The sequence below is a fragment of the Odocoileus virginianus genome, chromosome 3 (assembly GCF_023699985.2).
Source record: "Odocoileus virginianus isolate 20LAN1187 ecotype Illinois chromosome 3, Ovbor_1.2, whole genome shotgun sequence".
NCBI classification, from domain to species: domain Eukaryota; kingdom Metazoa; phylum Chordata; class Mammalia; order Artiodactyla; family Cervidae; genus Odocoileus; species Odocoileus virginianus.
This window is the reverse complement of record NC_069676.1, coordinates 10,218,292-10,246,123: the sequence shown is the minus strand read 5'-3', so window position 1 is coordinate 10,246,123 and position 27,832 is coordinate 10,218,292. Positions and strand designations below refer to the sequence as shown.

At 48.8% G+C, this 27,832-nt stretch overlaps 1 protein-coding gene across 7 annotated transcripts in view; it reads right to left on the bottom strand.

The window, feature by feature from the left end:
• The window catches only part of CACNA1A (calcium voltage-gated channel subunit alpha1 A), a 370,739-nt gene that overhangs the window by 37,252 nt on the left and 305,655 nt on the right, over positions 1-27,832 (bottom strand). For all 7 annotated transcript variants that reach the window (XM_070463180.1, XM_070463188.1, XM_070463192.1 and 4 more), the window contains 7 exons: positions 26,930-27,036; positions 16,969-17,068; positions 14,950-15,110; positions 11,932-12,069; positions 9,760-9,961; positions 7,878-8,042; positions 4,902-5,012 (listed from right to left, as the gene is read on the bottom strand). In XM_070463180.1, the coding sequence (XP_070319281.1) occupies positions 4,902-5,012; positions 7,878-8,042; positions 9,760-9,961; positions 11,932-12,069; positions 14,950-15,110; positions 16,969-17,068; positions 26,930-27,036 (984 nt within the window). The remainder of the gene's footprint in view (positions 1-4,901; positions 5,013-7,877; positions 8,043-9,759; positions 9,962-11,931; positions 12,070-14,949; positions 15,111-16,968; positions 17,069-26,929; positions 27,037-27,832) is intronic.

Below are 27,832 nucleotides of genomic sequence, written 5' to 3'. Positions count from 1 at the left end.
AGAATGGGGACCCACAAGATAGAGATGCCAACGCAGGGCTCCAGGGCTGGCCCCTATGTCCAGCCCAGGAGGCCCATTAGAGGCACAGCTGCAGACCAGTCTGAGTACCCGGAACAGTTACAGTCAATCCAATAGCAAAATATATCTTGCTGCTCAGATATCATGTGCTCTGAGTGCCCCCTCCCTCCCTGAGACCCCCTCTGCCTCCCTGTGGCTTGCTTGATCCCAGAGGGGACCCCTCCAGGTGCTGTTTCAGCCTCACTGGTGGGGGCAGGGAACAGGGCTGCCCTTCTGGGCTGTGCCTTGATTCTCCAAGAGTTCCAAGGGTCCCCTGAGACCTCAGAGGCATCATTATTGACGTCACTGGGATCTTTGCAAAGACCATCAGATTATCACCAATTTAACACAAGGCAACTGAGGCTCAGAGAGCAAAGTTGCTCACCTCAGGCATCACAGAGGTGAAGAGACAGGATTTGAACCCAAATCTGGGCAAGTCCAGGGTCTGTGGACAGGACCACGCTGAATCAGGACTGTGCTTATAGCAAACTGGCTAAGGCAATGGCCTCTGGGTTCACATCCCAGCTATACTGTCATCCAGCTGTGTGGCTGTGGGTCAATGACTTAACCTCTCTGTGCCTCCATTTCTTAATCGGAAGAAGGAAAACAGTAACGCGGGTACAGAAGCCTTCCGGACACACATGAGGCTACACTTCCTGGTCACCTTGTGGATCTAGTTACACACAAGCCTGTGAAACTAGTTATAGCCAATGGGCTGTGAACAAGAGGCAACATGAGTCCCCTCTGGGCAAGCACAGTACTCGCCAGAACTCTCTTCACCCTGGTCCTGGGGACCAGTAATGTTCCAGGTGACAGCTGCTCCGGGAGCCTGGATCTCTGAGTAACTAAAGGCAAACAGCCCCACGCCCCCACTGCTGCTGGGTGTCAACAAACCCTTTGTTGATTGGAGCAATTGAAATGTGGGGGTTGTTTGTTACTGCAGCTTAATTTGATCTCTCCTGACTGATATGTCCCTGGGCTGGATTCTGGTGCAACTGGGACACACCAGTATAGTATGTTGTTGTTAAAACACTGAAATGTTTCACATAGTTTGAGCTCACAATGAGTAAGCACCTCTGCCTGGATCTAAGGGTATGGCTCAAATAGCTCTTCTCTCAAGGTTCAGTGGGACCCACGCTAAACACAGGCTTTCCCAGCATTCTCACAAAAGCAGAGGGGGGGGGAGTCAGAGCTTGGACCCCATCCTAAGCAGTCAGCTTCTCCCCTAAGCATCTCACACGGCAGCAGCCCCTCTGCCTCACAGAGACGGACCCGGGCTTTGGAGCCGTGCTTCTCAGGATCAAATTCTTCTAGCACATATGAATCTAATGTCCTCGGAGTTGGACTGCTTTGGCCTCAAGGTCCTCTTATGGAACATAAGGGTATGACAACAATCTGATAATGCATGTGAGTCACTGAGTGTGGGGTCTGGTATACAGTAGGGCTTCCCAGGTGGTTCAGTGGTAAAAAATCTGCCTGCTAATGCAGGAGACTCAGGAGATGCTGGTTTGATCTCTGGGTTGGGAAGGTCTCCTGGAGGAGGAAATGGCAACCCACGCCAGTATTCTTGCCTGGAAAATCCCATGGACAGAGGAGCCTGGTGGGCTAGTCCATGGGGTTGCAGAGTCAGACATGACTGAGCATGCATACATGCATGGATGTTTTCAATAGATGGATGCTGTTTTAGGACTGACAGGAATTCAGGTTCCACTGGCACTTTTGGGTATTTATATAGCTGCTGCTAGGGTCCTACCCAGATGTCCTCATATTTGACTGTGAAACCTTGTCATTCTTCCCAGGGGTGTTCTGTAGCAGCATACTTGTTGGGGTAGTTAACAGCTTCTCTGGGAGCAGCTCTTCATTATGGCTTATGAGACCTGGAGGATAAATACGCCAGCTCCCTCACCATGGGTGAGATGACCGGAGTATGTGATCTCTGCTGCCTCTCAGAGGTCCTCTATGGAACTGCACTCCATTTGCCAGCACTGGCTCAGCTGCTCAACAACACACCCTGCGCTGGCTGCCCTCCCTTCTCTGTCTCACTCCCTCTCTCCCCTATGAGGCTTCCTGGGGTCACCTTCCAGATAAATCCCTTGCACTCAATTCTTGTCTCAGGCTCTGCTTATGGGGGGCCACAAATTCAACTTTCTAGGTGGCTGGCCACATGCTTCAAGCCCTGGACTAGAAGGTTCCCTTCTATCATTTAAATTCCACATGGGGAACTTGGGGCTTCACCTAAAACTGAAGAGGGAGGCTCAGTGCAGAACTGTGCAGGATTATCAGGGGTGGAGGAGATGGGGTTCCAGGCCCTAGCAAATTACATCACTTTGCCACCAGAACATTGACAAGGAAAAAAAAAAAATCACAAGACACAACTGCATTGGGCAGCTGGGTCCATGCTCATGCTCCCCTCAGCTCTGGCTGGGTGTGTGGTCCTCTCATCTTGTAGATGTAGACACAGGAGCAAAGAGGCCAAATGCTTTGCTTTTGGTCACACTTCTAGAAAGGAGCCGAGGCAGCATTCATACTCAAGTATGGGTACTCCAGGACTTCCCAGGGGGCTCAGTGATAAAGAACCACCTGCTGATGCAGGAGATGCAGGTTCAATCCCGGAGTCAGGAAGATCCCCTGGAGGAGGGCATGGAAACCCACTCCAGTATTTTCGCCTGGAGAATCCCAAGGACAGAGGAGCCTGGAGGGCTGCAGTCTATGGGGTCACAAAAGAGTCAGACATGACTGAGTGACTAAACAACTACGTGGATGCTCCAGAGACTGACTTCTTCCCTGTACATGTTATGTGACCTGTTCTGCGTCACACAGCCCACAGGGTGCAGACTGGAACTCTTGAGTTGGTGCAGTTGCCCTGACTGTGGAGTTCCTACCCCCTGCCTGGCTGGTCCGCAGTGCAGGACCCAGTCAACGGTCCAGACTGTACGCTGGGTTCCTCCGAGTGTCCTCATGAAAAATACAGATTCAGGAGCTCCCAGCCCACTTGGTGAATCAGGACAACTCAAGGTGGGTCTGGGGCATCATTCAACTTTAAGTGCTTCTGTTGGGTTGCAGGATTGGATATCACTGCTTTGGAGGAGAAAGGAGTGATGAGTTTACTGTAACCCTTCCTGGCATTTATTGAGTGCTCAATTCCCTGGTGGCTCAGCGGTAAAGAACCTGCCTGCAATGCAGGAGCCTTCGGAGACTTGGGTTTGATCCCTGGATCAGGAAGATCCCCTGGGGGAGGAAATGACAACCCACTCCAGTATTCTTGCCTGGAGAATCCCATGGATGGAGGAGCCTGGTAGGCTACAGTCCACAGGGTCTGCATAAAGAGTCGGACATGACTGAAGCAACTTGGCACTCAAAACATGCCAGGCTTCCCCCTCAGTCTCCAGACTCACATTATTTGCACTTGGGGTTTGAAGAGCTCTTCTGAGGGAGACACAGAGGATGGGCTTTTCTTGTGATGGAGGAGAGAGAGGGGAGGTGACACAGCCTGAATACAATCAGACTCGAGGTCTGTCTTGTGCCAAAGCAGACACTTTTTACCACCTCAGGAAGCTGAGGTGAGAACCCAGCCTCCATCTGCTAACACCATGAGCCGCAGGTCATTCTTCTTAGAGAGGTGGGCTAGGCATATTCTCAAGTGCTTGACAGGCAGGCCTCCATATCCTCAGGTCTCACATCTGTGGATTCAACCAACTGCCAATCAAATGGGTTGAGTCCTCGGATGCAGAACCTACAGATATGGAGGGCTGACTTACCTGCAACCTCTTGGATGCAGTATGAGAACACCTCATTTGTATCAGTGGCACAGATCATATTGGTAACCCTGGGGGGTCTGCTGTCTACTTTTAAGACAGAAGGAAACTCTAAAGTCCAGTTAGTGGCTGGTGAAAAATACAGGTGTAATTTTTTCACATCTCATTTCATGGGTCCCCTTACTCACAACCCCTATCCACAGATCCCTTTGGGGGTAAATAGACTTCAGGTTAAGGCCACTTGCATTGTTAGCGGGTCATGAATTACATTATAAAACGGAGGGGGCAGTACTTTCCTGGCAGGACAGTGGTTAAGACTCTGTGCTTCCACTGCAGGGGGCGCTTTCCTGGTCGGGGAACTAAGATCCCATATGCTGTGGGACCGGCAAATAAAAAAAGGGGGTGGGGTGGGAACATGGAATCAAGAAAATAGACAACCGCAGCGTATAGGGTATATTCTAACGGGGGATATGGATTCTGAGAAAATTTCATTTCGGTTGTCTGTACTTCTGTGTGGGCTTCCCAGGTGATGCCAGCGGTAAACAACCCACCTGCTAGTGCAGGAGACACAAGAGATGTGGGTTCCACCCCTGGGTCGGGAAGATCCCCTGGAGGAGGGCATGACAACCCACTCCAATATCTTGCCTGGAGAATCCCACCGACAGAAGAGCCTGGCAGGCTACTTTCCAGGGGTTGCAAAGAGTTGGACATGACTGAAGCGACTTAGGATGCATGCATGCATGCATGTACTTCTGTGTATTGGGCTCCATTGCAAAGTGTATTACTTACTGCAGATTGTGGCTAGAACAGTTTGAATGCTATGGACTTAGCTTGTCTGGATCTCTGTTTCCTTATCTCCAAAATAATAATTACCCTCTCTCATCACATCATTTAATAATATGCAGAGTTTGGTGTTACTTGGTAAGTATGAGAACACCTAAGTGTATAGGATCTGTGTGCATTGGAGGGATGCTCAAGTCACCGCTGGGGCTGGGGGCAGAGGGGCCAGGTGGGGAGACCACCACCACCTCCCAGTACCCCTCCGGGCTTTCCCTTGACCCACAGCTCTAGCCCCAGGGCTGGACTTACCAGAATCCCAAAAGCCATGACTTTAAGCAGACATTCCAGTGAGAAGAGGGAGGTGAAGACAATGTTGAATACTCTCAGGGCATTTTCATAAGCAACAGAGGCCCCGTAGAACTAGATGAGAAAGTAGGAAGAGAGGCAGGGTCAGTGGGTGTGGTATTGGGGACAGTGGGCTTGGTATTGGGGAGCACATGTAGGGATGCAGGGTGGCTGCATGGCCATCTTTTCCTCGGGGCAGGCAGGGCTTGGACACTTGGCTTCCCTCTTGATGTCCTGTGGAGCCAGCCTGAGCTCCAGCCCAGCTCTTCACTGGCTTGACTCATCTTTTCACATCAAAGCAAAAATTCCTTTCTTGAGCCCTGTCGTAACAGCCAAGATCCCAGGACAGCCTGGCCGGATGGGGCTCCTTGTGATGCAGGAGGATGTCTACAGCATCCTCTTTGTAATTTTCAAAACTTTTACTTATTCATTTATGGCTGCGCTGGGTCTGTGTTGCTGCTTGGACTTTCTCTAGTTGTGGCGTGTGGGTGTCTCATTGTGGTGGCCTCTCGTTGCAAAACATGGACTCCAGGGTACGTGGGCTCAGTGGTTGTGGCTTGAGGGCTTAGCTGCCCCGTGGCATATGGAATCTATGGTGGCTCAGACGGTAAAGAATCCGCCTGTGATGCTGGAAACTGGGGTTTGATCCCTGGGTTGGGAAGATTCCCTGGAGAAGGGAATAGCAACCCACTCCAGTATTCTTGCCTGGAGAATTCCACGGACAGAAGAGCCTGGAGGGCTACAGTCCATGGGGTCACAAGAGTCAGACAGGACTGAGAGACTTTCACTTTCATGCAGAATCCATAACCTTTACATCTAACTACCAGGTTGCATGTAAAGGCACCCCTGGTGGCTCAGATGGTGAAGAATCTGCCTGTAATGTGGGAGACCCGGGTTTGATCCCTGTGTTGGAAAGATCCCCTGGAGTAGGAATTGGTAACCTGCTCCAGTATTCTTGCCTGGAGAATTTCATGAACTGAGGAGCCTGGCAGGCTACAGTCCATGGGGTCACAAAGACTTAGACATGACCAAGCAACTAACACTTTCACTTTCTTTTCACTTTCACCAGGATACAGGAAATGCGGCAGATGGAGGAAACCAATGCACCCAGAGGTGAGACAGTTTTCATTTAATTCATCTGGTTTCCTCAGAAACTTAATAGTGGGGGCGGGCATGGAATGGTCGGGGGGGAGGGGCAGAAGACAGAAATTTAACAGACAAAAAATTGGAGACCATGTGTAGCCACTTAGATCTTGGCTCAAGAACTCACTGTAAAAGACATTTTGGGGACAACTCAATATGGATCTTCTGGTGTTAACACTAATCTTGTCAAGCATAAGAACATGTGGGAAAATGTTCTGATTTTTTAGAAATGCATACTGAAGAATTTAAGGGTGAAATAGCGTGCTATCATTTAAAATACTTAAGAAAATAGATGAAACAGAATCTGCATTTTAACAAGATGCCCAGATGATCTGGAAGCAGGCTGAGAAGGGCTGTGCTATTCTATCTTTCTCTCTTCTGTTTGTTTACAACTGTTCATGATCTTAACAATGGAAAGATAAAAGCACTTGCTTGTAGAGATGAGTTTTCAGGTGGACACAGGCACTGCTTTTTTGCCTATTCAAAAAAAATCAACCCTGGTGGTGCAGTGGATGGGAGTCCCCCTGCCAATGCAGGGGACATGGGTTCGATCCCTGGTCTGGGAAGATTCCACATGCTGAGAAGCCACTAAGCCCATTTGCCACGACTACTAAGCCCACGCATTAGAGCCTGCAAACCGCAAGTACTGAAGCCCATATACCTAGAGCCTGTGCTCCGCAACAAGAGAAGCCACCTCGATGGGAAGCCTGCGTGCCGCAGTGAAGAGTAGCCCCCACTTGCTGCCACTAGAGAAAGCCTGTGCGCAGCAATGAAGACCCAGCAGTCAGAAATAGAAAACACAAGTTAAGAAAAATCAACAGCTAAATTTATAGAGTGTTTTTAAGAATCTAGAAATGTGTTAATGTCTTCACAGGAATTTTCTCATTCAACCCTAATCCCCACCAGATGTATGGAAGGTGCTATTTTTTAAATAATTCTCATTTCATTGACAGGGAAACCAGGGGCTTTGGAGATGACCAGTGCATCTCATGCCACTGGCCACTAGCTCAAGATTCAGTGGTGAATTAAGTGGTAGAGCTGGGCTCAAATTCAGACCTCTGGTCTCCAAAGCACAGGGTCAAAGGTTCTGATTTATCACTCTGAAGAGGCTCCTTGACTCTACGGGGTACAAGGTCCTTACCTGCCCTTTCCTCCTCATTTCATTCATCACACATTTATCGAGGGGCTCTGTTCCCTTAGAGTCAGGGCTTCTCTGAACCCCTGGAGTTTAGTGGTGATCAGGACTTGTCTCAGCCCCTCGGAGCCCACAGGTGGGTGGCAGATTGTCGGAAAACCCAATACTGACATTGTGACATGTGAGTAACAGATAGGATGGGACTTCCGTGGTAGTCCAGAGGCTAACACTCCGAGCTCCCAGAGTAGTGGGTGCCAGGTTCCATCCCTGGTCAGGGAACTAGATCTCACATGCAAAATTAAGAGTTACTGTGCTGCAACTAAAGATCCCATATGCTGCGACTAAGATGTGGCACAGCCAAACAAACCAAACAAACAAACAAAACAAATAGGATGCTTGCTAAGACTTCATATGGTCCTGGGAGGCCAGGGAAGGCTTACCAGAGGAAGGGCTCTGCAGGGGCAGCCGGAAGGGGCTGGCCAGATGGAGTGCTGGGAATCGTGTGATAGGTGGTGGGAACAGCAAGAACAAGGGCTTGGTGGTAACAGAGTGCGGTCTGTCTGGGAAACTTTTAGTGGGTTCCATCTTGCTAGGGGAGGATGGGTGTGTGGGGCAGGGGAGCAGGGGGCGTAGTTAAGCCGCACTCGGGGAGGAGGGCTCACCTTCATCATGAGCACGATGGTGTTGAGGGCGATCATGGCCATGATGGTGTACTCGAAAGGTGGGGACACCACGAACTGCCACATGCGGTACTGGAAACTCTGCTTGTTCTGCGGCATGTGCCGGGTCAGGGGTTTGGCGCTGATGGCGAAGTCGATGCAGGCCCTCTGTAGGAAAGAGCCCGGTGGTGTGAGGGCTGGATGCAGGAGAGAGGTGGCTGGACACCCAGCACCCCTCAACTCACTCAACACAGCTCTCCGGCACACTTGCTGAGATGTCCACCTCTCTTACCCTATCCCGTTTCCCATAAACTCATCATGAATGCTTTCTTCTCCTGACAGCTACGGCTCCTTAAGTTACCATCGGCCAAAACTTATGCTGATACTGCCCCCACCATCTCATCAAATCCCCTCCGCAAACATGATCAGTGGGTACTATCAGTAGCCCCACTTTGCAGATGAGGAAAATAAAGGCTCAGAGAGGTTAAGCCACTTGCCTAAGGTGGCACAGCTACCAAGTGGGCGAATCTCAAATTTCAACCAGGGTCTGAATGGTTAAAAGCCTTTCTTTCATTCTTTCTTTTCTTAAAAAATTGTTATTGAAGTATAATGGATTTACAACATTGTATTAATTTCTGTTGCACAGCCAAGTGACTCAGTTATACATATATATATTCTTTTTATGGCTTCCCTGGTGGCTTGGTCAGAAAAGAATCTGCCTGCAATTCAGGAGGCCCTGGTTCAATCCCTGGGCCAGGAAGATCCCCTGGAGAAGGAAATGGCAACACACTTCAGCATCCTTGCCTGAGAAATCCTGTGGACAGAGAAGCCTGGCTGGCAACAGTCCCTGGGGTCACAAGAGTTGGACACGATTTATCCATTAAACCACCATCAACATTCTTTTCATATTCTTTTCCATTATGGTTTATCACAGGATGTTGAATATACATCCTGTGCTATACAATAGGACTTCATTGTTTATCCATTCTATATAGTTTGCATCTGCTAATTCCAAACTCTCAATCCTTCCCTCCACTCCCCCACCCCCCACACAATGACAAGTCTGTTCTCTATGTCTGTGAATCTGTTTCTGTTTTGTAGATAGGTTCATTTGTGTTGTATTTTAGATTTCACTTACAAGTGATATCATATGGCATTTGTCTTTCTCTTTCTGGCTGATTTCACTTGGTATGATAATCTCTAGGTCCATCCATGTTGTGAAGCCTAACCATTCCTTCTTATCAAATGTTTAGCTTCTCTTTCTCTTTGAGGGAGGCACACAGGGAAGAATAATGATTATTTAGTCTTAAGGGTCAATGGAGCAGAGGAAGAATGCATTCTAGGTCCTCTTCCTAGCTTGGATGATTCTAGAAGGGCAAACAGTCATGCTTATACTCTCTGGTGGACTAGATTTTCATTCATTAATATTCTCCAACCCTCTCTGGGAGAGGCTGCACTTCTTTGCCCCACTGAAATCAGATATGGACATGTGACTAACTCTGGCTAATGAAATGTGAGATGTGACATGTGTGTTTTGCTGTTCTCTTTTTTAATCTGAAGTTTCTCAGAGGGGAACCAGAACAAAGATGACAGGGAGCCTGGATATGCAGTCCAACCCATTTGTGAATATCTGGCACTGAGGTTTTTAGGGATGCTTGTTACTGCATCATAACCTAGTCCAAACTGACTGATACATACACAACTCCTCTTTCCTCTGGGAACCCCATGAAGGGCTACACTTCATGCAGAGTGGATTCTGCTTGGAGAATGCTGCTGTACCCTCCCCAGATGCCCCCAGAAGCTTGTTCCTGTGTGTGTGTGTGTGTGTGTCTGTGTGTGTGTGAGTGGTGGGATGTCAGTTTTTAATGCAACTGGAAAGTGGTACCTCATTTTTCTCCAGGCTGTATTCCTCCATCATCTTGTCCCCCTGCTCCTGGAAGGTGATGATGATCAAGGCCACAAAGATATTGACAAAGAAGAAGGGGAACACCACAAAGTAGACAACATAGAAGATGGACATCTCCATGCGGTACCCAGGGCTGGGGCCCTGGTTCTCAAAGGTGGCATCCACGGAGTGCTTGAGGACCCTGTGAGGACCAGGGTGGGGAGAGGGGCAGAGTGAGACGGGGAGCAGGAACGGAGGACAATATCAAGAGGAAACAGAAAAGAAATGAAGAATAGTCACTGCTTCTGACGGCGGTCACAGTGGTCACTTTTATGAAGCCATAATCTTCCCAACACTTTTTGTCTCTGGGGAGTGTTGACAACAATGTCAGTTACCTCTACTGCCCTGTATTGAGAGCTTATTATGTGCGAGAAAAGATATTCAATGTTTTATTTACTTTTCCAGTAACCCTCTCAGGGAGGTTATTACAGGCTCCATTTTGCACACAAGGAAACTGAGGTCCAGCAATTGAAAGGGACTTGCTGTAGATCACCCACTGAGAGGGGGTCATGTTGGGATTTGAAAACGGGTTTGTAGTCATGTATGGGAATGGGTAGGGGGTCATGGAGGCAGGTGTGTGTGTGTGTGTGTGTCTGTGTGTGGGTGTATGTGTGTATTTAAGCACAGGTGGTGGTGGGAACTGAGGAAGTGCAGTGAGAATGCACATGGGAATGCGTGTACACATGGCTGCCCTGTACAGTTGCACAGGTCATGCACTGCTCAAGGGCTCTGCATCTAAGTGGCACCGTTCACATTGTAGACATGACAGATTTGTGTGTTAATGATGACAATTTTTTGTCAGGGAGCCATAAGTGCTTTCTTTGAGTGAGATCATTAAGTATATTATTGCAATGCTTTTCTGACAGATGGAAGTGAAGTCTGTTGAGGAAGGGGTATCTAAAAATTCGCTCAAAGGTGTCTAATGGGCAAGCACTGGTCCCACGTGTGTGGGTACTGTGTGTGGGTGAGTAGAGAGGCACGTGTTGGTTAGGGTGTTTGGTGAGCAAGGGAAGCAGGTGAGGATGCTGAAGACACAAGCTGGAATCTTTCCAAACCTTCAACTTGCATTCAGCAGAGACCTCTGGGAGGAGGACCAGGACTAGGGTGAGGAGATCGAGCACTTGCTGAGATACAAATTCAGGGAGTGTCAGACCCCTCAGTAATCGAGATAAATAGCATTTTACCCCAATGTCTAGTATTTTCTGCAGTTTTTTTTAAAAGATTTTATTTTTGTTTGATGTGGACCATTTTTAAAAGCCTTTATTCAATTTGTTACAATATTGCTTCTGTTTTATGTTTTTTTAAGTTTTTGGCCTTGAGACATGTGAGATTTTAGCTCCCCAAGCAGGGATCAAACCCGCATCCCTTGCATTGAAAGGCAAAATCTTAACGACTGGACCACCAGGGAAGTCTGAACTGCCAGGGAAGTCCCATTCCTGCAATATTTTAGAAAGTCAAAAGAAATGCCCAAAAGCCCATGATGAACAAAATACCAAGCATTTAAATTCTGGGGACTTCCCTGGTGGTCCCAGTGGTTAAGATTCCACACTTCCAATTCAGGGGGTGTGGGTTTGATCCCTGATTGGGGAACTGAGATCCCACATGCTGTGTGCAGCATGGTAAAAAAAAAAAAAAAAAAACCTAAAAAAAATTAAATTTTGGGTTTCAATTTTAATTTTGGCATGAGTTAGTCTCATCTATATCACCCCAGCCCTAACCCTGTCTGGGAAGGATTGGTCCTGACTTGGAGAATGTCGCATCCACAGCCCAGTCTTGGAGGTTTAAGGGGATGTGACCCCCTGTGTACCTACATGCAGCCTTTCTGCAAATTAGAAACAGTGCTTGTTCTGGGAGCATGAAGGCCCATACACTCAAGGGTTTGGTGAGCTGAGAGATGGCTGGATTTCCACCCTTCGAAGCCCAACCACACGTGGGGGCTGCTCTAGTGCATCTTGCATCCTGTATTGTCCCCACTTCCGGAAGCCAGGAGTGAACCTCCCCTTCCCCCAGACCTTTCTCAGCACTGGACTCTCAGAGCCTTTTCTCTCCTGCACCCTGGGCCCCCCGCCCCTCTGAGCTCCTCCTGTGGGGCTCTCTGCCTGGTCCACTTACTGTGGCCAGCCTTCTCCCGTGGACACGGTGAAGAGGGTCAGCAGCGCCCACAGCACGTTGTCATAATGGAACTCATACTTCTTCCACTCTCGATCCCTTGCCTTCACCTCATTCTTCTCATAGAGGAGGTACTTGCCGCTGCCACGGAAAATGGGGACCGTTAGTAAATGGAGGGGTTTCTCCAGTGGCTCAGTGGGAAAGAATCTGCCTACCAATGCAGGAGACCTCCGTTCCTTCCCTGGGTTGGGAAGATCCCCTGGAGGAGGGCAAGGCAACCCACTCCAGTATTCTTGCCTGGGAAATGCCATGGACAGAGGAGCCTGGCGGGCTACAGTCCATGGGGTTGCAAAAGAGTCGGAGATGACTTAGTGACTGAACAGCAACAAATAAACAGAGGGAAACCTGTCTTTGGCTCCAGAGAGACAGACGAGGAGGAGGAGCAGGAGGAGAAGGAGGAGAAGGAGCAGGAGGAGGAGGAGGAGGGGACCACCAGCCCACACTGCCTCCCACAGCCTGCAAAGCAGCAACACCCCGTCTCTCCCTGGAGTGTGTGTGCATCCACTGGGAGACAGATCCATGGATGCCACAGCCTGAGTCCAGGGGGAGAGGACTCAGATACTCACATCGTTTTCTAACTTGAACACTTCTACTCCCAACGGTGGGAGCATCAGGCTCGCGGGGTGGTTAAGAGAAAGGAAGGAGAAAGGCACATTTTGGGGTTCACCAGACCAAGGTAGGCAGCCGCTGCTCCTTCTCAGGGTAGGATACAAAGGTTAGCCCCAGACTCTTAGCCTAACGCCTGGGATCTTTCCAATTTCAGCCAACAAAAAAACAGCCGGGAGTCCTTTGCCACATGGTAAAATGGGCATCCCTGGTGGCTCAGGGGTAGAGAATCTGCCTGCAAAGCAGGAGCTGGGACATGTGGGTTTGATCCCTGGGTTGGGAAGATCCCTTGGAGGAGGGCATGGCAACCCACTCCTATATTTTTGCGTGGAGAATCCCATAGACAGAGGAGCCCCGTGGGCTACAGTTCATAGCGTCACAAAGAGTTGGACATGACTTAGCATGCATGCGTGCATGCCCCTTTATACTGGTGACAAAAGCAATAATGACTGAGGCTTTGGTTAGTGAGAGGCTCAGCACTTTCCTGGACCGAGTCTAGAACTTCCCATCAGGACGATGACCCAAAGATGGGGGGATTGCAGGTCCACAACTTCTGAGCTACAATTCCAAAATCCAGAAAACTCTGAAAACCTAACATTTTTTCCCTAATGGCAGTTGGCAAATTCCAGCTTGCAGATCAAATCTAGACTTGTCTCTGGGTGGCCTGTAAGCTAAGCAGTGGTTGTTTACATTTTTAAATGTTTTTTAGTCTCTAAGTCACTAAAATGTTGTTGTTTTTAGTTGCTGATTCTTTTGTGACCCCATGGATTGTAGCCCGCCAGACTCCTCTATCCATGGGATTCTCCAGGCAAGAATACTAGAGTGGGGTAGTCATTCCCTTCTCCAGGGGATCTTCCTGACTCAGGGATCGAACCTGCATGTCCTCAATTGCAGGTGGATTCTTTATCTCTGAGCCACCAGGGAAGCCCTGAATGGTTGGGACCAAATCAAAAGAATTTATTCATGACAAATAAAAATGAAAATAAATTCAGTTTCCAGAAGGAAAGTTTGATTGGCACACAGCCATTCTGATTCCTTTACTTATTGTCTGCAGCTGCTTTTGAGTTTTATTAGTTATCACGGAAAGGGTATGCAAAGTCAAAGATAGCTACTATTTGGTCCTTGACAAAGTCTGCCCATCTCTGATCTAATGTGTTTGGCAACAAAACTTGACCCAACTGGATATGAGGCTTTGTATTTGTTACTTATCCCATTTGGTGCAAATAGTTGCATGTTTCCCAGCAGAAGTATTGCATTTGATCACAAGGCTGTTTTAATCAACTGAAGGTGTCAGGTGCTATGTGGGACATGTGCCTCGCAATTTTTCTACAAATCTCAACAGATTCTGAATTTTGAAACACATCCGCTTGTAAACGTTTCCTACAAGGAATTAGATGCGTATTGCTATCCCCAACTTGACAAAGGTGGCGACTCGTAAGTTGAGCAACTAGCTTATGGCTCACGCTGAAGCTATGGGGCAGGGACTCATATTCCTTTTTATTTTTTTTAATTTTTATTTATTTTTATTTTTTTTAGGGACTCATATTCTACAACTGATTTTCTACTTGCAGATCCAGGCTGGTTGTAATGGGGCTGCCCTCAATACCCAACCCCTCAGTTTCCAGGTCCAAGATGAAATGGAACAGGACCCTATGGTCCTCCCCTTCCTACCATGTCCTCAGCCTGCCTTTGTCTGTGGAAAAATTTTAGCCAAAGAATAAGTTTAATCAGAGGAGTGGGAAAATACAGAAGCAAAGGAAAACAGTCAAAGAAGACTACATAATAATAGTTTAGTCCTTAAGCAGAGTCAAGGGCCTTTAGCTCCTTCTCAGGGACTATAGATAATATCCTGAGCCCTGTCCTGTGAGCTGTCTTATAGATACTGACATCCCCCCAGGTGGAAGACGTTTAGCTACATGATGACCAGACTAGCCATGACATAAGCTGCTGCGGTTCTGAGAATGGGCCTCAAGGAAATGCAAACAAACCGACCCTGGAACTGAAGGTTAACTGTACTTAAAACAATTATGATGCTGCTGACCAATTAAGTGACCAATTTGAAGATGACCGTCACAGCTGGCTGCGCTGTTTCTACATGTTGCTCCCTTCTCCCATCTACAAAAGTTCTTAACCACTGATTGTCAGCAGAGAAGTAGTAGTTGGCCTGTGGACAGGACTCACTACTGTCCCCCCCCCCCCACCCCCGGTTGCTTTCCTAAACCAACTTTGCATTTTTTATTGGCTTTTGTGCAGCGAGCAGCCAGATCCTCACTTGTGGTTACAAAGAGACTGGTGCCTCTGATCGCCTCCCACCCACCAGCCCCGATGGGGACGCCTACAAGAGGCAAGACTCACCGGCAATCTTTCTCAAACTCCTTGGACTCATCTGTGCAGTGGAAAAACTTGCCCTTGAAGAGCTGAACGGCCACCACAGCGAAGATGAACATGAAGAGCATGTAGACGATGAGGATGTTGAAGACATTCTTGAGAGAGTTCACCACGCAGTCAAACACGGCCTGGTGGGTCGGGCGGGAGAGTCGGTGTGAGGAGGCTGGGAGCTGGCCCAGCCTCCACCTTCAGCAGCTCATAATATCAAAGTACATGATTCCCAATTCACAGAGAAGGACGCGGGCCAGGGCCACGCAGTTCTGGGAAGTAAGTGTGGGGGCTGCACCCAGTTCTGAGTTTTTATGCATCCCAACACCCCAATTCTAACCCCTGGGAAATGGGGGCCACTTCTCCGAGCTTCTCCAAGGTAAGCTCATGGCTCTTCAGGGCAAGAGGAGAGATCGTCGGTGGAGAGGTTATTTCCTGTTCATTCTGTGTGTCCCTGCCTCACGGGCACTCTCCTTTCCCAGCATCTGGAGTTGTGCGATCTCCTCCTTTTTTTTTTGCCCACCGATCACTAGGGGGCGCTCTGGTCTGCGAGTTGACTTCACGTGCCCTGGAGATTCTGCCTTGGGTAAGATGAAATCTTTCCATCATCCTGCCAACCCCCGCCCCCCGCCCCATTCTGCTATGAATCACAGTGGGTCCTAAATGCAAGTAACCATCAAGGATCATCAAACCCAGTGGAATCGCATGTGAGCTTTACTGGCTTTCCCCGGGGGACAGAGTGCATAGCTTTCATGGGGGTTTCAAAGGGGGCTGTGACCCAGAAAATCGGAAAGAGCCACTGAACCGACTACTGCTGGATTCCACGTATTTCAATGCAAGCCGGTTTTCAAGCCGAGAAGGTAGCTACATTTCTTCTGAATAATTCATCAACAAAAAGGTGGTGTCGAATCATTATTTCCCAAACTATGGGGGAGGAGGAGCCCACCACCAGTGATATCAGACAATACTTTAAGGTCCTTACAAGAGCCACAAACCAAGGTACACTGATCACGTGGTAGCAAGGTTATTCTAATTCTTTCAAGCCTTTTGAGTGAAGGAGAAAGTCTTCCTTAGCTGTTGCTGTGTTAATAACATTTATACTTTTCCTTTTTATGCTTAGGTTTTTTTTTTTTTTTGTTGTTGTTGTTGTTTGTTTTTGGCCCACCAAAACAGGACACGCAGGATCTTAGTTCTCCAACCAGGGGTGGAACCTCAGGTCCCCTATGTTGGGAGTGTGGCATCATTACCACTGGACCACCAGGGGAGTCCCTGCACTTTTCATTTTTTAAGCAAGAAAGAATGAGCATCCAGACTCAAAATCTTTGTCAGGCAACTCTTCTGGGCTAGATTTTGAGAACAGTTATCTTATTTTTTTTTTTTAACAGATATTTAGTTTTACCTTCTATGAACAGTGGATTCTGGTTTTCCAACTTGAGAAACTTGACAAGCATGTCCTTTTAAAATAAATCCACTTAAGTAAAAAAAATAAAGTGACTTGACTTAAACATTAAGAAGGATAATACAGGTCCAATATAAATTGAAACAGGGTGTTTCAATGACTAAGCTTCATATCCTTTCTTCTTTCCTTTTTTTAAATTTGAAATGACAAGTTTTTGGGAAATGCTGCTTCATGCTGTTTTGGAACAGGAGATATTGGAGCCTAGAATAGGCAGGTGAAAAGTTTAAGGTTATGTGGGACCAGGAACCTAGTTTCCTGCTTCCCAGATTGGGGTTATGCCCTGTTTTATCCACATGATGTCTTCAAGGGAATTAGGAAAAGGGATCTCAATGTTGCATGAGACATTTCACCTAATGGAAAATTACCATAATACACAGATTTTGTTCCATTAACTCACTTTACTGCCATCTACTGGAAAGTTGTAGTAATAAGTACATCCAACATAAAAAGTAGCAGCATCCCTTTCAATGCAGTGCTCTTGAGCACTGCTCAACTGTACATGGCAACCCTGGTAGATCTCCCAAATACCCCGATCTCACCTTGAGTTTTGGCAACCGCTTGATGGTTTTAAGAGGTCGTAGCACCCGGAGGACTCGGAGGGATTTAATCGTGTTGATGTCCTTTCCTTTGCTATTGCCACTGTGGAGGGATGTTAGGATGGGGAGAAGGGAAGAGAGGGAGCCAAGGTCAGGCTGGGTGGTGGGTGGCCTGCAGCCGCACATGACCCCAGCCTCCCAGGCTTAGGAATCTGGGGTAAACCTGGCATAACCTTGTCTTGCTGAAGAGCATCAGTTCCCCTGCTGCAACTGGGCTCAAGGGTTAGTGAGCAGATGGCCTTCTGTGGTTCTTGGGTTTGTTGAGGGCCCTCCACTGCTGGGCTGGGCCTGAGCAACTGCATGGGGGGAGCCCTTAGATCCAGCATGAAGGAGCTGGCCCCTACCCTAACCTCATGTGCTCTCCTCAGAGCTGGTCTTACTGAGCTTTTAGAAAATGGGGTGCCCTCACCCCCACATTTCCAACAGGATCCATAAAGTCCTTAAAGTGGCATTTACACAAGAACTCTCCTCCCCCCACCCCCTGCCCCAATATCCCCTGGACCCATGCAGCAAAAAGAACTAGAACATCAGATGCTGATGTTGAATCACTGCTTCATTCTTTCAGGGTCTCTCAGCTCATCTTTGTCAGGCTGCTGCATAAAAGTCTAGCCCAGGGTCTATTGGGCATGAGTCCTAGCATTGTAGATGCCATGACACCCTTAGCCAACCATAATTCAACCCACTCCTCAACCCCGCGATGGGCACTGGGTGTGGCCATCAGAGCCTTGTGATTAGTGGAACTCACCACCCACCCAGCTGCCCAAGCCAGAAACCCAAGTCATGTTCATCCTCATCCCCAACAGGTCGCCCTCCTACACATGGCCACCATCCTAGGTCAGACCCCCATGATCCACCTCCCCAACCCCCCCCCCCCCCCCCGCACTCTATGTCTCTCTCTTCTTCCACCTTTTCTGCACACAGTGACCAAAACTATCACGTCACTCTCCTGCTCCAAACTCCTCTGGAGCATCTGAATTCCTAGCAGTCAGAGCCACCTCTTAACTTGGCATTCAAGGCCCGTAAACATCTAACCCCACTTACCTTTCCCTCTGCATCCCCACTGATCATGACACACCCCAAACCCCAGCCACACGCTCTGGCTTCTGTTCCTGCGGCTAGAACTGCCCTTCCTTCACTGCTCCGTTCACAGAGCTATGCAGCCCTCAAAGCCCAAGGTAAATGTCCCTTCACGCAATGGCCTCTGCTGACTGCCTCTGGGTTCTGCCAAACCCCAGTGCTCATTCAGAATAGCTTTTGTTTCTGTCATTGGCTCTGGCTTTAGACAGCGTGTGTGTGTGTGTGTGCTCACTTGCTCAGTCATGTTCAACTCTTTGTGACCCCACGGACTGTAGCCCGCCAGGCTCCTCTGTCCATGGAATTTTCCAGATAAGACTACTGGAGTGGGGTTGCCATTTCCTTCTCCAGGGGATCTTCCCAACCCAGGGATGGAATCTGCATCTCCCGCACTGGCGGGCAGATTCTTTCCCACTGAGCCACCTGGGAAGCCCTGGCTTTAGGCAGAACATTCCTCCAAGGCAGAACTGTGGTTTATCCTTCTATGTGTTCATTTTCCCTTTAATCTTGGTTCTTGTCTCCGCCCCCAGCACATGCCTGGTGTGTAGTTTCAGGACACATGTGAATGGATCCAGATTGGAGTTCTTTGGGGACCAGTTGAGCAAACATCTCCCTACAGTTACCTCTTGGGTCATGAATGGAGCTGCCCCAGAGACACCCTCCATGGTGTGCCTGTCTATTCAGGTGCAAAATCATTTTTAATGACTTTTTTTTTTTTTTAAGGGTTCCTTTCTCTCACTTTTCATAGAAAAAGAGAATTGGACTTTAACCTGTCAGGCACAGCCATGCTCCAGGATTCAGCAGTCTGAGCATGGTTTTTTCTTTATCTAAACCGAAGTCAGCTCTATGCTCTCAAGGCTGTGTCCCCAAAGTACGAGACACACCAGGAGAGTCGCTGAGATGCTTTTAGGCAGAACACAGACACAAGTAACAGGATCACACAGGGAAACAGCTGTGTTTTCTTCAAGTTATCTTTCAGGCTTTCTGCTTTGGTCAGAAAGAAATCTCTGGTAAGTGTTCATATGTGTCTAATGCCTCCCTGGAGGTGGTGGTGTAATCACTAAGATATGTCCGACTCTTGGTAACCCCAGGAACTGTAGCCGGCCAGGCTCCTCTGTCCATGGGATTTCCCAGGCAAGAATACTGGAGTGGGTCGCCATTTCCTCCTCCAGGAGACCTTCCTGGCTCAGGGACCAAACCTGAGTCTCCTGCATTGGCACACGGATTCTTTATCTCTGGGCCACCAGGGATTCCCTTTATGTCTCCTTAGCACTCACTAATTTCCCTTTTAACAGAGCACCTAGCTTGAATGCAACAACTTGCAATGCAGCTGTTTCACTTTTGTTGAATTCACTTTTGCAGTTTCCATTCCTATCTGAGGTCAACGATACTGGTTGTACGGGGATGACATAAGGTCTTCTAGCAAACTGCAATGAAGCTTAGGCTCTATGTTGGTGGGAAAAAAGTCAAGCAAGTGGACATCTAGGTTGTATGCAGAACTGGCTAACATTTTTTCTTCTTTTCTTAAAATCTATTTCTAATTGGAGGATAACTGCTTTACAATGTTATGTTGGTTTCTGCTGTACATCAGCATTGAATTTGGCTAAAATCTTGATGCAGCAAACTGCTGACATTTGGGAACACACCTCCTGGGGCACATCTACCCATCTAAAAAGGACTCTGTGGCCATTGTGGGGATGTCTCTCTCCCAGGAGGCACATCTCCCTTGGGAGAGGCTGAAATAATCCTCTTTGTTGAGACACCAAGGAGAGTGTTCCCGGCAGTTTGGTTCCTGAGCATGCAGGAATGGCTTGATCAAGGCGTTCTCACAGAAAACAACCAGATTTTCAAATCACTTTGTTGAGACGGTGGATGTTTCTGGAGGAGGAGAGTTACTCCTCATAAAGCAGGCAAGCCCTCATTGTTTGGAAGGTCCACGCTTCTCCCACCTGGGAAGTTAGACACTCATTCCTCCCCTGATAACCACCCATCCGGCTGGTCTGCCCTACTGAAATCAGATCACGGGGCGAGCGCCCTCCATGCCCGTTACATTCTCTGCCAAGAACTGGGCTAAACGGTGGGTCATGGTGAGAGGCAGTGGCCAAGACCCCCCCAGGCTCGGGCTCCCTGGGGAGTAGGCTGAGGGGCTCTGGTCACCGCAAGCGACAGGATGGTGGCAATGACACGAAGCTACGTAAACAGGCCCAGGACCGTCATGGCTGCATCAGGGCGTAGAGAACAAGACAGAACGAGAGAGAGAGAGAGAGAGAGAGAGAGAGGCACTTTACCGTGTGCTGCTCCTGGTGAGGTGGCGTCGGAGGGAGAGACAGGTCGTAAGCGGCCTCAGAAGAAAGAACACGGAACACGCACATACACGCACGCACACCTGAGCGCGCCCTCGCCCCGCCCGGGCACCAGGGGGCGCCGCCTCAGGCTCGTGGCTCCGGATGGCGTCCGTCCTTCCATCTGGAAGACCTCCGTTCCGACCCCTGCCCTTGGCAGGCTCCCAGCACTGCCAAACAGCACCGAGGAAGCCAAATTTTCAAGTCGCAGGACAGCCAGAAAGTTATCGACTACCGAAGGCGGATTTGCCACTGAAGGTCACTGCCAAGAGCTGGAGAAAAAACCCTTTTCTCCAGGGTTTCTGGGACTGGAAGGCTTTAACATGTCTTTCCCCCTTGCTCCCCACCGGCCACTCTGTGCTGCGTGTGGGATCTTAGTTCCCCGATCAGGGACCGAACCTGCAACTCGTTGCATTGGAAGCGCGGAGTCTTAACCATCGGACCGCCAAGGAAGTCCTTTGAAATGTCTTGAAGGGGATGACCTTTGGAATTGGGGAGACCTGGGTTTGAATCCCAGCACTGCCTTTAATTTTTTGTGTGTTTGTTTTTGAACTAATTTTCTAATAGATTTCACCTGGGATGGATGGGCACTTGATGAGTGTTGGAATAAAGCAAACAGGTAAACAGGAAGTACCTATTCACAAAGCAAGAGGAAAGAATCCAGCTGCTTTGAGTTGCCCTGAATTATTGTCCTCACCTGTGAAACAGCCCTTGGGGATTCTGAGGTTGGACACACAGTTATGGCCCTGACTTTACCCCCTAAGTTATGAAGAGAGAAGGCCGCTAGGAGTTCCAATTTGGGATGAAGTTAAGGGGCGACTCTCAAGAGTCTTTTGGGAAAATGTGGGCCCAGGGAAACCTCTCTGTTCCTGGCAATGGCCCCTTGCACAACTCATCTTGGGAATCAAGGCTCAGTCTTATCACGGCCCTCCAGCCATGACTGGAGATCAAGCTGTGAGAAACTTGACCGCCATTATTAATACAACAGTGGAACTGCCACACAGATACTCTTCAGAATTTCCCACCTGCCCCCGCCTCTGAAATGACTGATATTTCTAAAAATATAATGGTTTAATGCCTACAACTATTCCCACTGGATTTTTCCTCCTCCTGCTACCTTTTCATGTTACCTCAGTGGTTCTCAAAGCTCAGTGTATCTAGGAATTAGTGCATAGACAGAATTGTATAGATTCTCCTTTTTTGGATTATTGAGGAAGGTTTTTTAAAAATTTATTTTTTAACTTTTAAAAACATTAATCCATGGCTTGTGGGATTATAGTTCCCTGACCAAGGATAGAACCCATGCCCCCTGCAGTGGAAGCTTGGAATCTTAACCACTGGACCATCAGGGAAGTCCCTGGAGAAATCTTCCAACAACAGTGATTTCTGCTCAACCTGATGGATGACATAAGGTGTAATATGTGAGTCTTCTGAATGTCACTGTGTCTGCCTGCGAGAGGGTGGTACCATTACACCCATTTTTCAGATGAGGCAGCTGAGACTTGGAGAGGGAAAGTGATTTATGCAGGGTCACACAGCCAGCAAGTGACAGACTGATATTCAAACCCAGGTTTGTGTATCTTGCACTCTAATCTTCTATTTTTTTCCATTTCCTCATACACACACAAAAGAATGCCTTCAAAGGTAGGGCCTGTTTTGAGGAGGCTAATTAAAAACAATGGCTTCCTTCTTTGGCTTCCTTGCAGCTGGGCTCCTGAGCATGCAGGAGTGGCTTGACCAGGATGCTCTGCCTGCTGTGCTGGCCTGCTTTGCGGGAGGAGTAGCAGCGCCAGATGGACTCTTGGCAGTGAGGGCAGGATCACGATCCGCCAGCTGCTGAGAGGTGTCAGCTGGCCATCCCGATGCATGGGCACAGAGCGTGATGTCATGTGTGGTGACTCATGAAATGGTGTGTTAATGGTGGTCGCATGGACATAACACACAGTCAGTAGATGGAGCAGGACACCCACCCACACACACACACACACACACGTATTTGGGGAAAATGCAGGAGGGCTAGAAACCGACACGAGAGCTTCGACACATCCTTTGGAAGACCACAGGGATCATCTTCCCATATCCCAGACGGGGCCACAATCAGCACTGCAGAATCCTTGCCTCCACCCCAACAGGCCAGAACAGCAAGATTCCTTTTGACAAAGAAGGGAATAGTCTCATGCCCTCGTCCCCTGGACTTCTAGGCCTTGCTGGAGACTCAAGGAACCCAGCCAGGTCGGGCTGTCAGGTCTCATCCTCCTAATCTGTGAAAGCGTCCACATTCAGGGCTGAGAGTTAGGCGGCAACCTTGAATATAACAGTTGAACTCAACCTTAGTGATCCTGCCTGCGTGCTTAGTCGCTCAGTCATGTCCAACTCTTTGTGAACCCACAAACTGTAGCCTGCCAGGTTCCTCTGCCCGTGGGATTCTCCAGGCAAGAATGCTGGAGTGGGTTGCGATTTCCTCCTCCAGGACATCTTCCCAACCCAGGGATTGAACCTGTGTCTCCTGGGTCTCCTGCACTGCGGGCGGATTCTCAACCGCTGAGCCATTAAGCCCTTAGTGATCTTGCTAGACTCATTTCCCCCCACAATCTCTCTGGGCTTCAGTTTCCTCATGCACAAAAAGGCAATAATATGAGAAATTCTTGCATGGGGCTGTAAAGATTAAGTAAATGGAGGCTGTTACTGTCATTATTACCCGGTCAAGTGTCTCAAATTTATGGGGAAACTGAGGCACAGAGAGTTTCAGGGCCTTGCCCATCTAGAGAGAAACCAAACAGGCTTGCAGGAACCTTTTTTTTCAAACAATCAGGTTCATTTCATACTTGGTAGGTACCTCAGCCTTGTCTATGAGGAAGCAGGCAACCAGGACAGAAAATGTGAATTAAAAGAACAGAAAAAGGAAGCAAAGGACTCTGGGATTGGGCACTCAAGTGGAGGCTCTCAGAGCATCCCTCACTCCTGCCAATATGACATCTATCTGGTAACAAGGAAAGGCCTCGTAGGGCAAGAGACCTCAGGTAAGAGAGGCCAGGAACCTGAAGCCAAAGGGAGGACTCTGAAACTTTTCTGGGGAAAAGAATAGCAGCTTGAGGGTTCCTTCTCTGGTGGAATGGCCTCAGGCATGCAGGAGTTGCTTGATCAAGGCATTCCACCAGCTGTGTCTGGCCTGTAGCCCTGCCCTGGAAGGGGAGTGGCAGGACCAGATGGATTCTTGGCAGTGAGGTGGGGAGGGTGTGGCAGGGGTGGGGTCTCAGAGCCTACCTATTCCATCCCTATGACCATCACAGAAAGGTGCTCCCCGCGTTGTCAGCCCTTCTAAACCCCCAAGAATGTCCCTAACACTCGTCAGGATCCCACTGGCAAAACTGTACACATCCCAGTTCCTGCAAGACATATAAGTTTGCTGAGACTTATAGGGATGACCTGAAATCTCTTTCCAGACCCTTTCCTCAAATAGGAATTTAAAAAACAATTTGAAACGGATTTTCAAGGGCATGGACTGGCTGGCTTTATGCCTGTAGCAACTTCATAAAACCAGTTTCAAAGGTTGACTCTGCAAACATGCCGCCAGATTTCTGTGAGCTGTAGGCTCATTTTGAATGCCCTTGTATAACTTTATATTTAAAGCGAAAACTCAAAAAATTAAAAACACAAAATCAGCTCCCTGTGGCAGATTCTTTTGCAAACACAAAGAATCCTTTTGCTGATTGATTCCGGGTGAAGAAATAATTTTGTTTTTTGCAGATTAGGTTTGCTTCAAATTGAGTCTAACTGTGGCTTCAGGGAAACTAGGCCCATTATGGCAAAAGTTCTATGACTGAGAGGCTTGTTCCCCAAACTGCGAGGTCAAACGGGGGATGGAGGTGGGACAGGGCAATGGTGGGGGCCCCCTCTTTAGCGATTAAACTTGTTGGCTCCCACAGAGGTCTGGAAGGAAAGTTCCAAGGATGAACTGATGGGTAGCAGACACTACTTCTATTGTACTACACCTAGGGGTGTAAAACAGAGGGCAAAACCCACTACCCAGGCCAGGCCACAGCGGGCAAAGTAGGGGGTTTGTGTGTGGAGGTGGATGTGGTCTCTTCCTGAGCCCTGGGGGACTTGGGAGCTGCTGGGCAGATGTCATCCTGGAGGGCTGGAGGCAGTGTGGGAGGGGGTGCCTACCTGCACTTGCCTTCCCTGGTCCTGGAGACCACCCCAGGTTGGAACGTGATGGGGACTGGGTCTTTGATGCCACAGTGAATGGCCCAGGTTAGGCAGAAGGTCAAGGCAAGGGAGAGGATGGAAGGGAGAAAAAGAGATGGGAGAAGGAGGGGGAGAGGGAAGAAAGGATGGGGGAGGCTAGGGAGGGGGAGAGGTGAGAACTGGGGGAGGGGAGGGGAAGAATAGAGGGGGAGGGGTAGTGGAGGCAGGGTCTGGGGGGCAGAGAGAGAGGGGGCAGGAGAGGGAGTCAGAGACAGGGAAGGAGAGAGAAAAGGGGCAAAGAGAAAGAGGGGGAAAGACAGAAATAGGAGCAAGGGAGGGAAGGGGATTTGAGATGGATTCACCCCAGGCTTTTCAGAATTGAAACTTTCTCAGAACCTAGCATGGTTCCTCACTGACCTTGTAGCAGTTGCTCAGATAACTGATGGATGGAGGGAGAAACATATTTAATCACATTCTCATACACACAGTGTATTGCCTTTTAAAATCTATTTTGGGGGGAAGAAATTTGTGGTCACTTGATAAGAAACCAATTGTACCTTGTTTATATTTTATATATCTAACTCCAATGAGGCTGAAATTTTTTTTTTTTTTGGTCATTTTTATTAATCAGCATTTTGTGAAATTTCCATGTTAAGTCCTGTACTCACTTAACTATTAAGGTTCAGTGTTTCTTACTGATTTGTAATTGCTTTTTATATATGAAGGCCATGGATGCTTTGTTTTATTTGTAGCAATCTTCTCTAATTTGCTGTGCACTTCACTTTGATTATTATTACTGCTAAATCTACAGGACATCTTAATAACAATGTAGCCAAACTTCTTGAATTTTTAAGATGATCACTATCATTGATGATTAAATACTCAAATACGTTAAAAAGTGGGAGAGAGAAAAGAAGGGGGAGAGGAGGGAGGCAGGAATAAAAGAGAAAGAAAAGGAAAGAAGGTAGAAGGAGAGTGGACTGAAAGAGGAGGAGAAAGTAGAAGAAAAAGAGAAGGAGATGGGAAGTCTGGCTGGAGTCAGAAATACATTCAGCTTCCTGACTTTCATGGTACATCTCCACCAGCTCAGAGGTGTTCAGAAACTCTGGAGACTTCTAGCTCTTCTGACACAACTTGACCTCATTGTGTTCCCAGGAGTGGCCCACTTTAGCCCTTAAATTGGAAATGGGTCACCACGCTGGCCTCCTGACAAACCAAGTCCTCATTGTTTGGTCAGGGGGCCATTCAAGGACTCGTCCAGGTCTGCTGGGAGGGGACCAGGAGGCAGAGGCACAGAGGAAGCCCCTGATTTCTCAGTATGTGGGTGAGCTGGGTCTGAGTCCTTTTGAGACTCCTTTTTAGGAATGATCCACTGTGACTGGGCACAGACAAGGTCTGTAAAAGGACTTATTTCTGGATTAGGAGCTGATTAGGTTTTTCGACCCTGCCCCAAACATCTGTGACTTGAGGAATGTACTGCTAAGTTTGCTACCAAGGCCCTAAGGGCTAATGGCTACTCAGCCCTTGGATGCCATCTTGGAATTGTCACCCAGAATTTGGGCACCATCTTGGAATGGCTCCTAAGCCTTTGGGTGCCATCTTGGAATGACTACTGAGCCCTCAGGTACCATCTTAAAATGGCTGCCCAGAATTCAGGTGCCATCTTGAAAGGGCTACTAAGCCTTTGGGTGCCATCTTGAAATGGCTGCCCAGAACTCAACTGCCACTTTGACATGGTTGCCCAGAATCTGGGTACCATCTTGGAATGGCTTCTCAGCCCTTGGGTGCTATTTTGGAATGGCTGCCCACAACTTGGGTGCCATCTTGGAGTGGCCTGATGAGACATGACCTTTCAGAGTGTCCTAGGAGAAGTTCAAGACACACGAGGGGAGTCATCAGGTCTAGAATTACAGGGCCTTCAGGCATAGGGTGGGGGTCCAAATTCTCATGCACATTCATTTCCTGATTGTCTTTTTAGGGGCTCCCCAAAGAGACAGCGGAGCTTGTAGAGCAGAAGGAAAATGAGATGTCCTGGTGGGGCTAGTCTACAGAAAGCAGCACAGCAAGGGTTGGTGGCATGGCTGTGTGAGGAGGTAGAAGGTGGGGGCCCTTCTCCTTCTTCCTCCATGGTGGCCATCATGCAAAAGCCAATCGAAGCTCTTCCTGGTAGCATGCAGATGCCTCCCGCCACCCCAGAGCCCCACTTTCCCATCTCTACACCTCGAGAGCGTGTCCCCTGATCCAGTGGGTTGGGGGTGGAGGGATAAAGTGGTAAGTGGAGTCCTCAAGAGGAGACTTACGTGAAGGCAAAGGCCACCAGGGCCCCACTGACCACTATGAAGTCGAGAATGTTCCAGAGGTCACGGAAGTAGGCACCCTGGTGCAGGACGAGCCCCAGGTCGATCATCTGAGGAGGGAGAAGAGACAGTGCTCTGATCACTCATCCCCACCCTGGGGAGCAGCATCTACCCTTTTAGACTTGGCGGAGGGGCCACAGGAGGAAGCGTGGTAGGCAGCGGGACCACCTCATCCTGAGGGGCCGGGTCAGAGGCCAGGGGGCCCGGGGGAGGAGTGAGAAGCCCCTGCTCAAGGCTGCTTCCCACCTTGGGAAAGGTATTTCGGACTTGCTGCTTCTTAGGTCAAAACCTCAGGGCACCCCCGGCTCCTCACCTCACATCAGATCCATCAGCAAACCTCATTGGTTCTACTTTCCAAACATTCCAAGAATCTGCCCACTTTTTACCACCTTCTCTGCCACCACCCTGACTGGTTCCCATCATCTCCTGCCTGGACCAGAGCAATCACCTGCTCCCAGTTCTCTTGGGTCTCACCCACCCTACTCCCCGCCTCCCACCCACCCTAATCCCCCCTCCCACCCCGCTCCTCCTCCTCCAAGTCTGAACTCCCACAGAGGCTAGAGGGTGCCTGTGAACACCTGAGTCGTCACGTCCCTCTGCTCAGAACTTTCCATGGCTCCCACCTCACTTGGGATAAAAGCCCAAGACCGTCCTGTGGCCCCTAGGTTCCTGCTTGATTCATCCCTGTCACCTCTCTGCTCTCATCTCCTTGCTCTGGTTTCCCCGCTCTCCTCTCTCACTTTCAGCCACATCAACTTCCTTGGTGTTCCTCAAACACACCAAACATTTCCAATCTCTGGGGTGAGCCTCTTGCACCAAGGTGGCATTCCTGAGAGTGAAGAATCC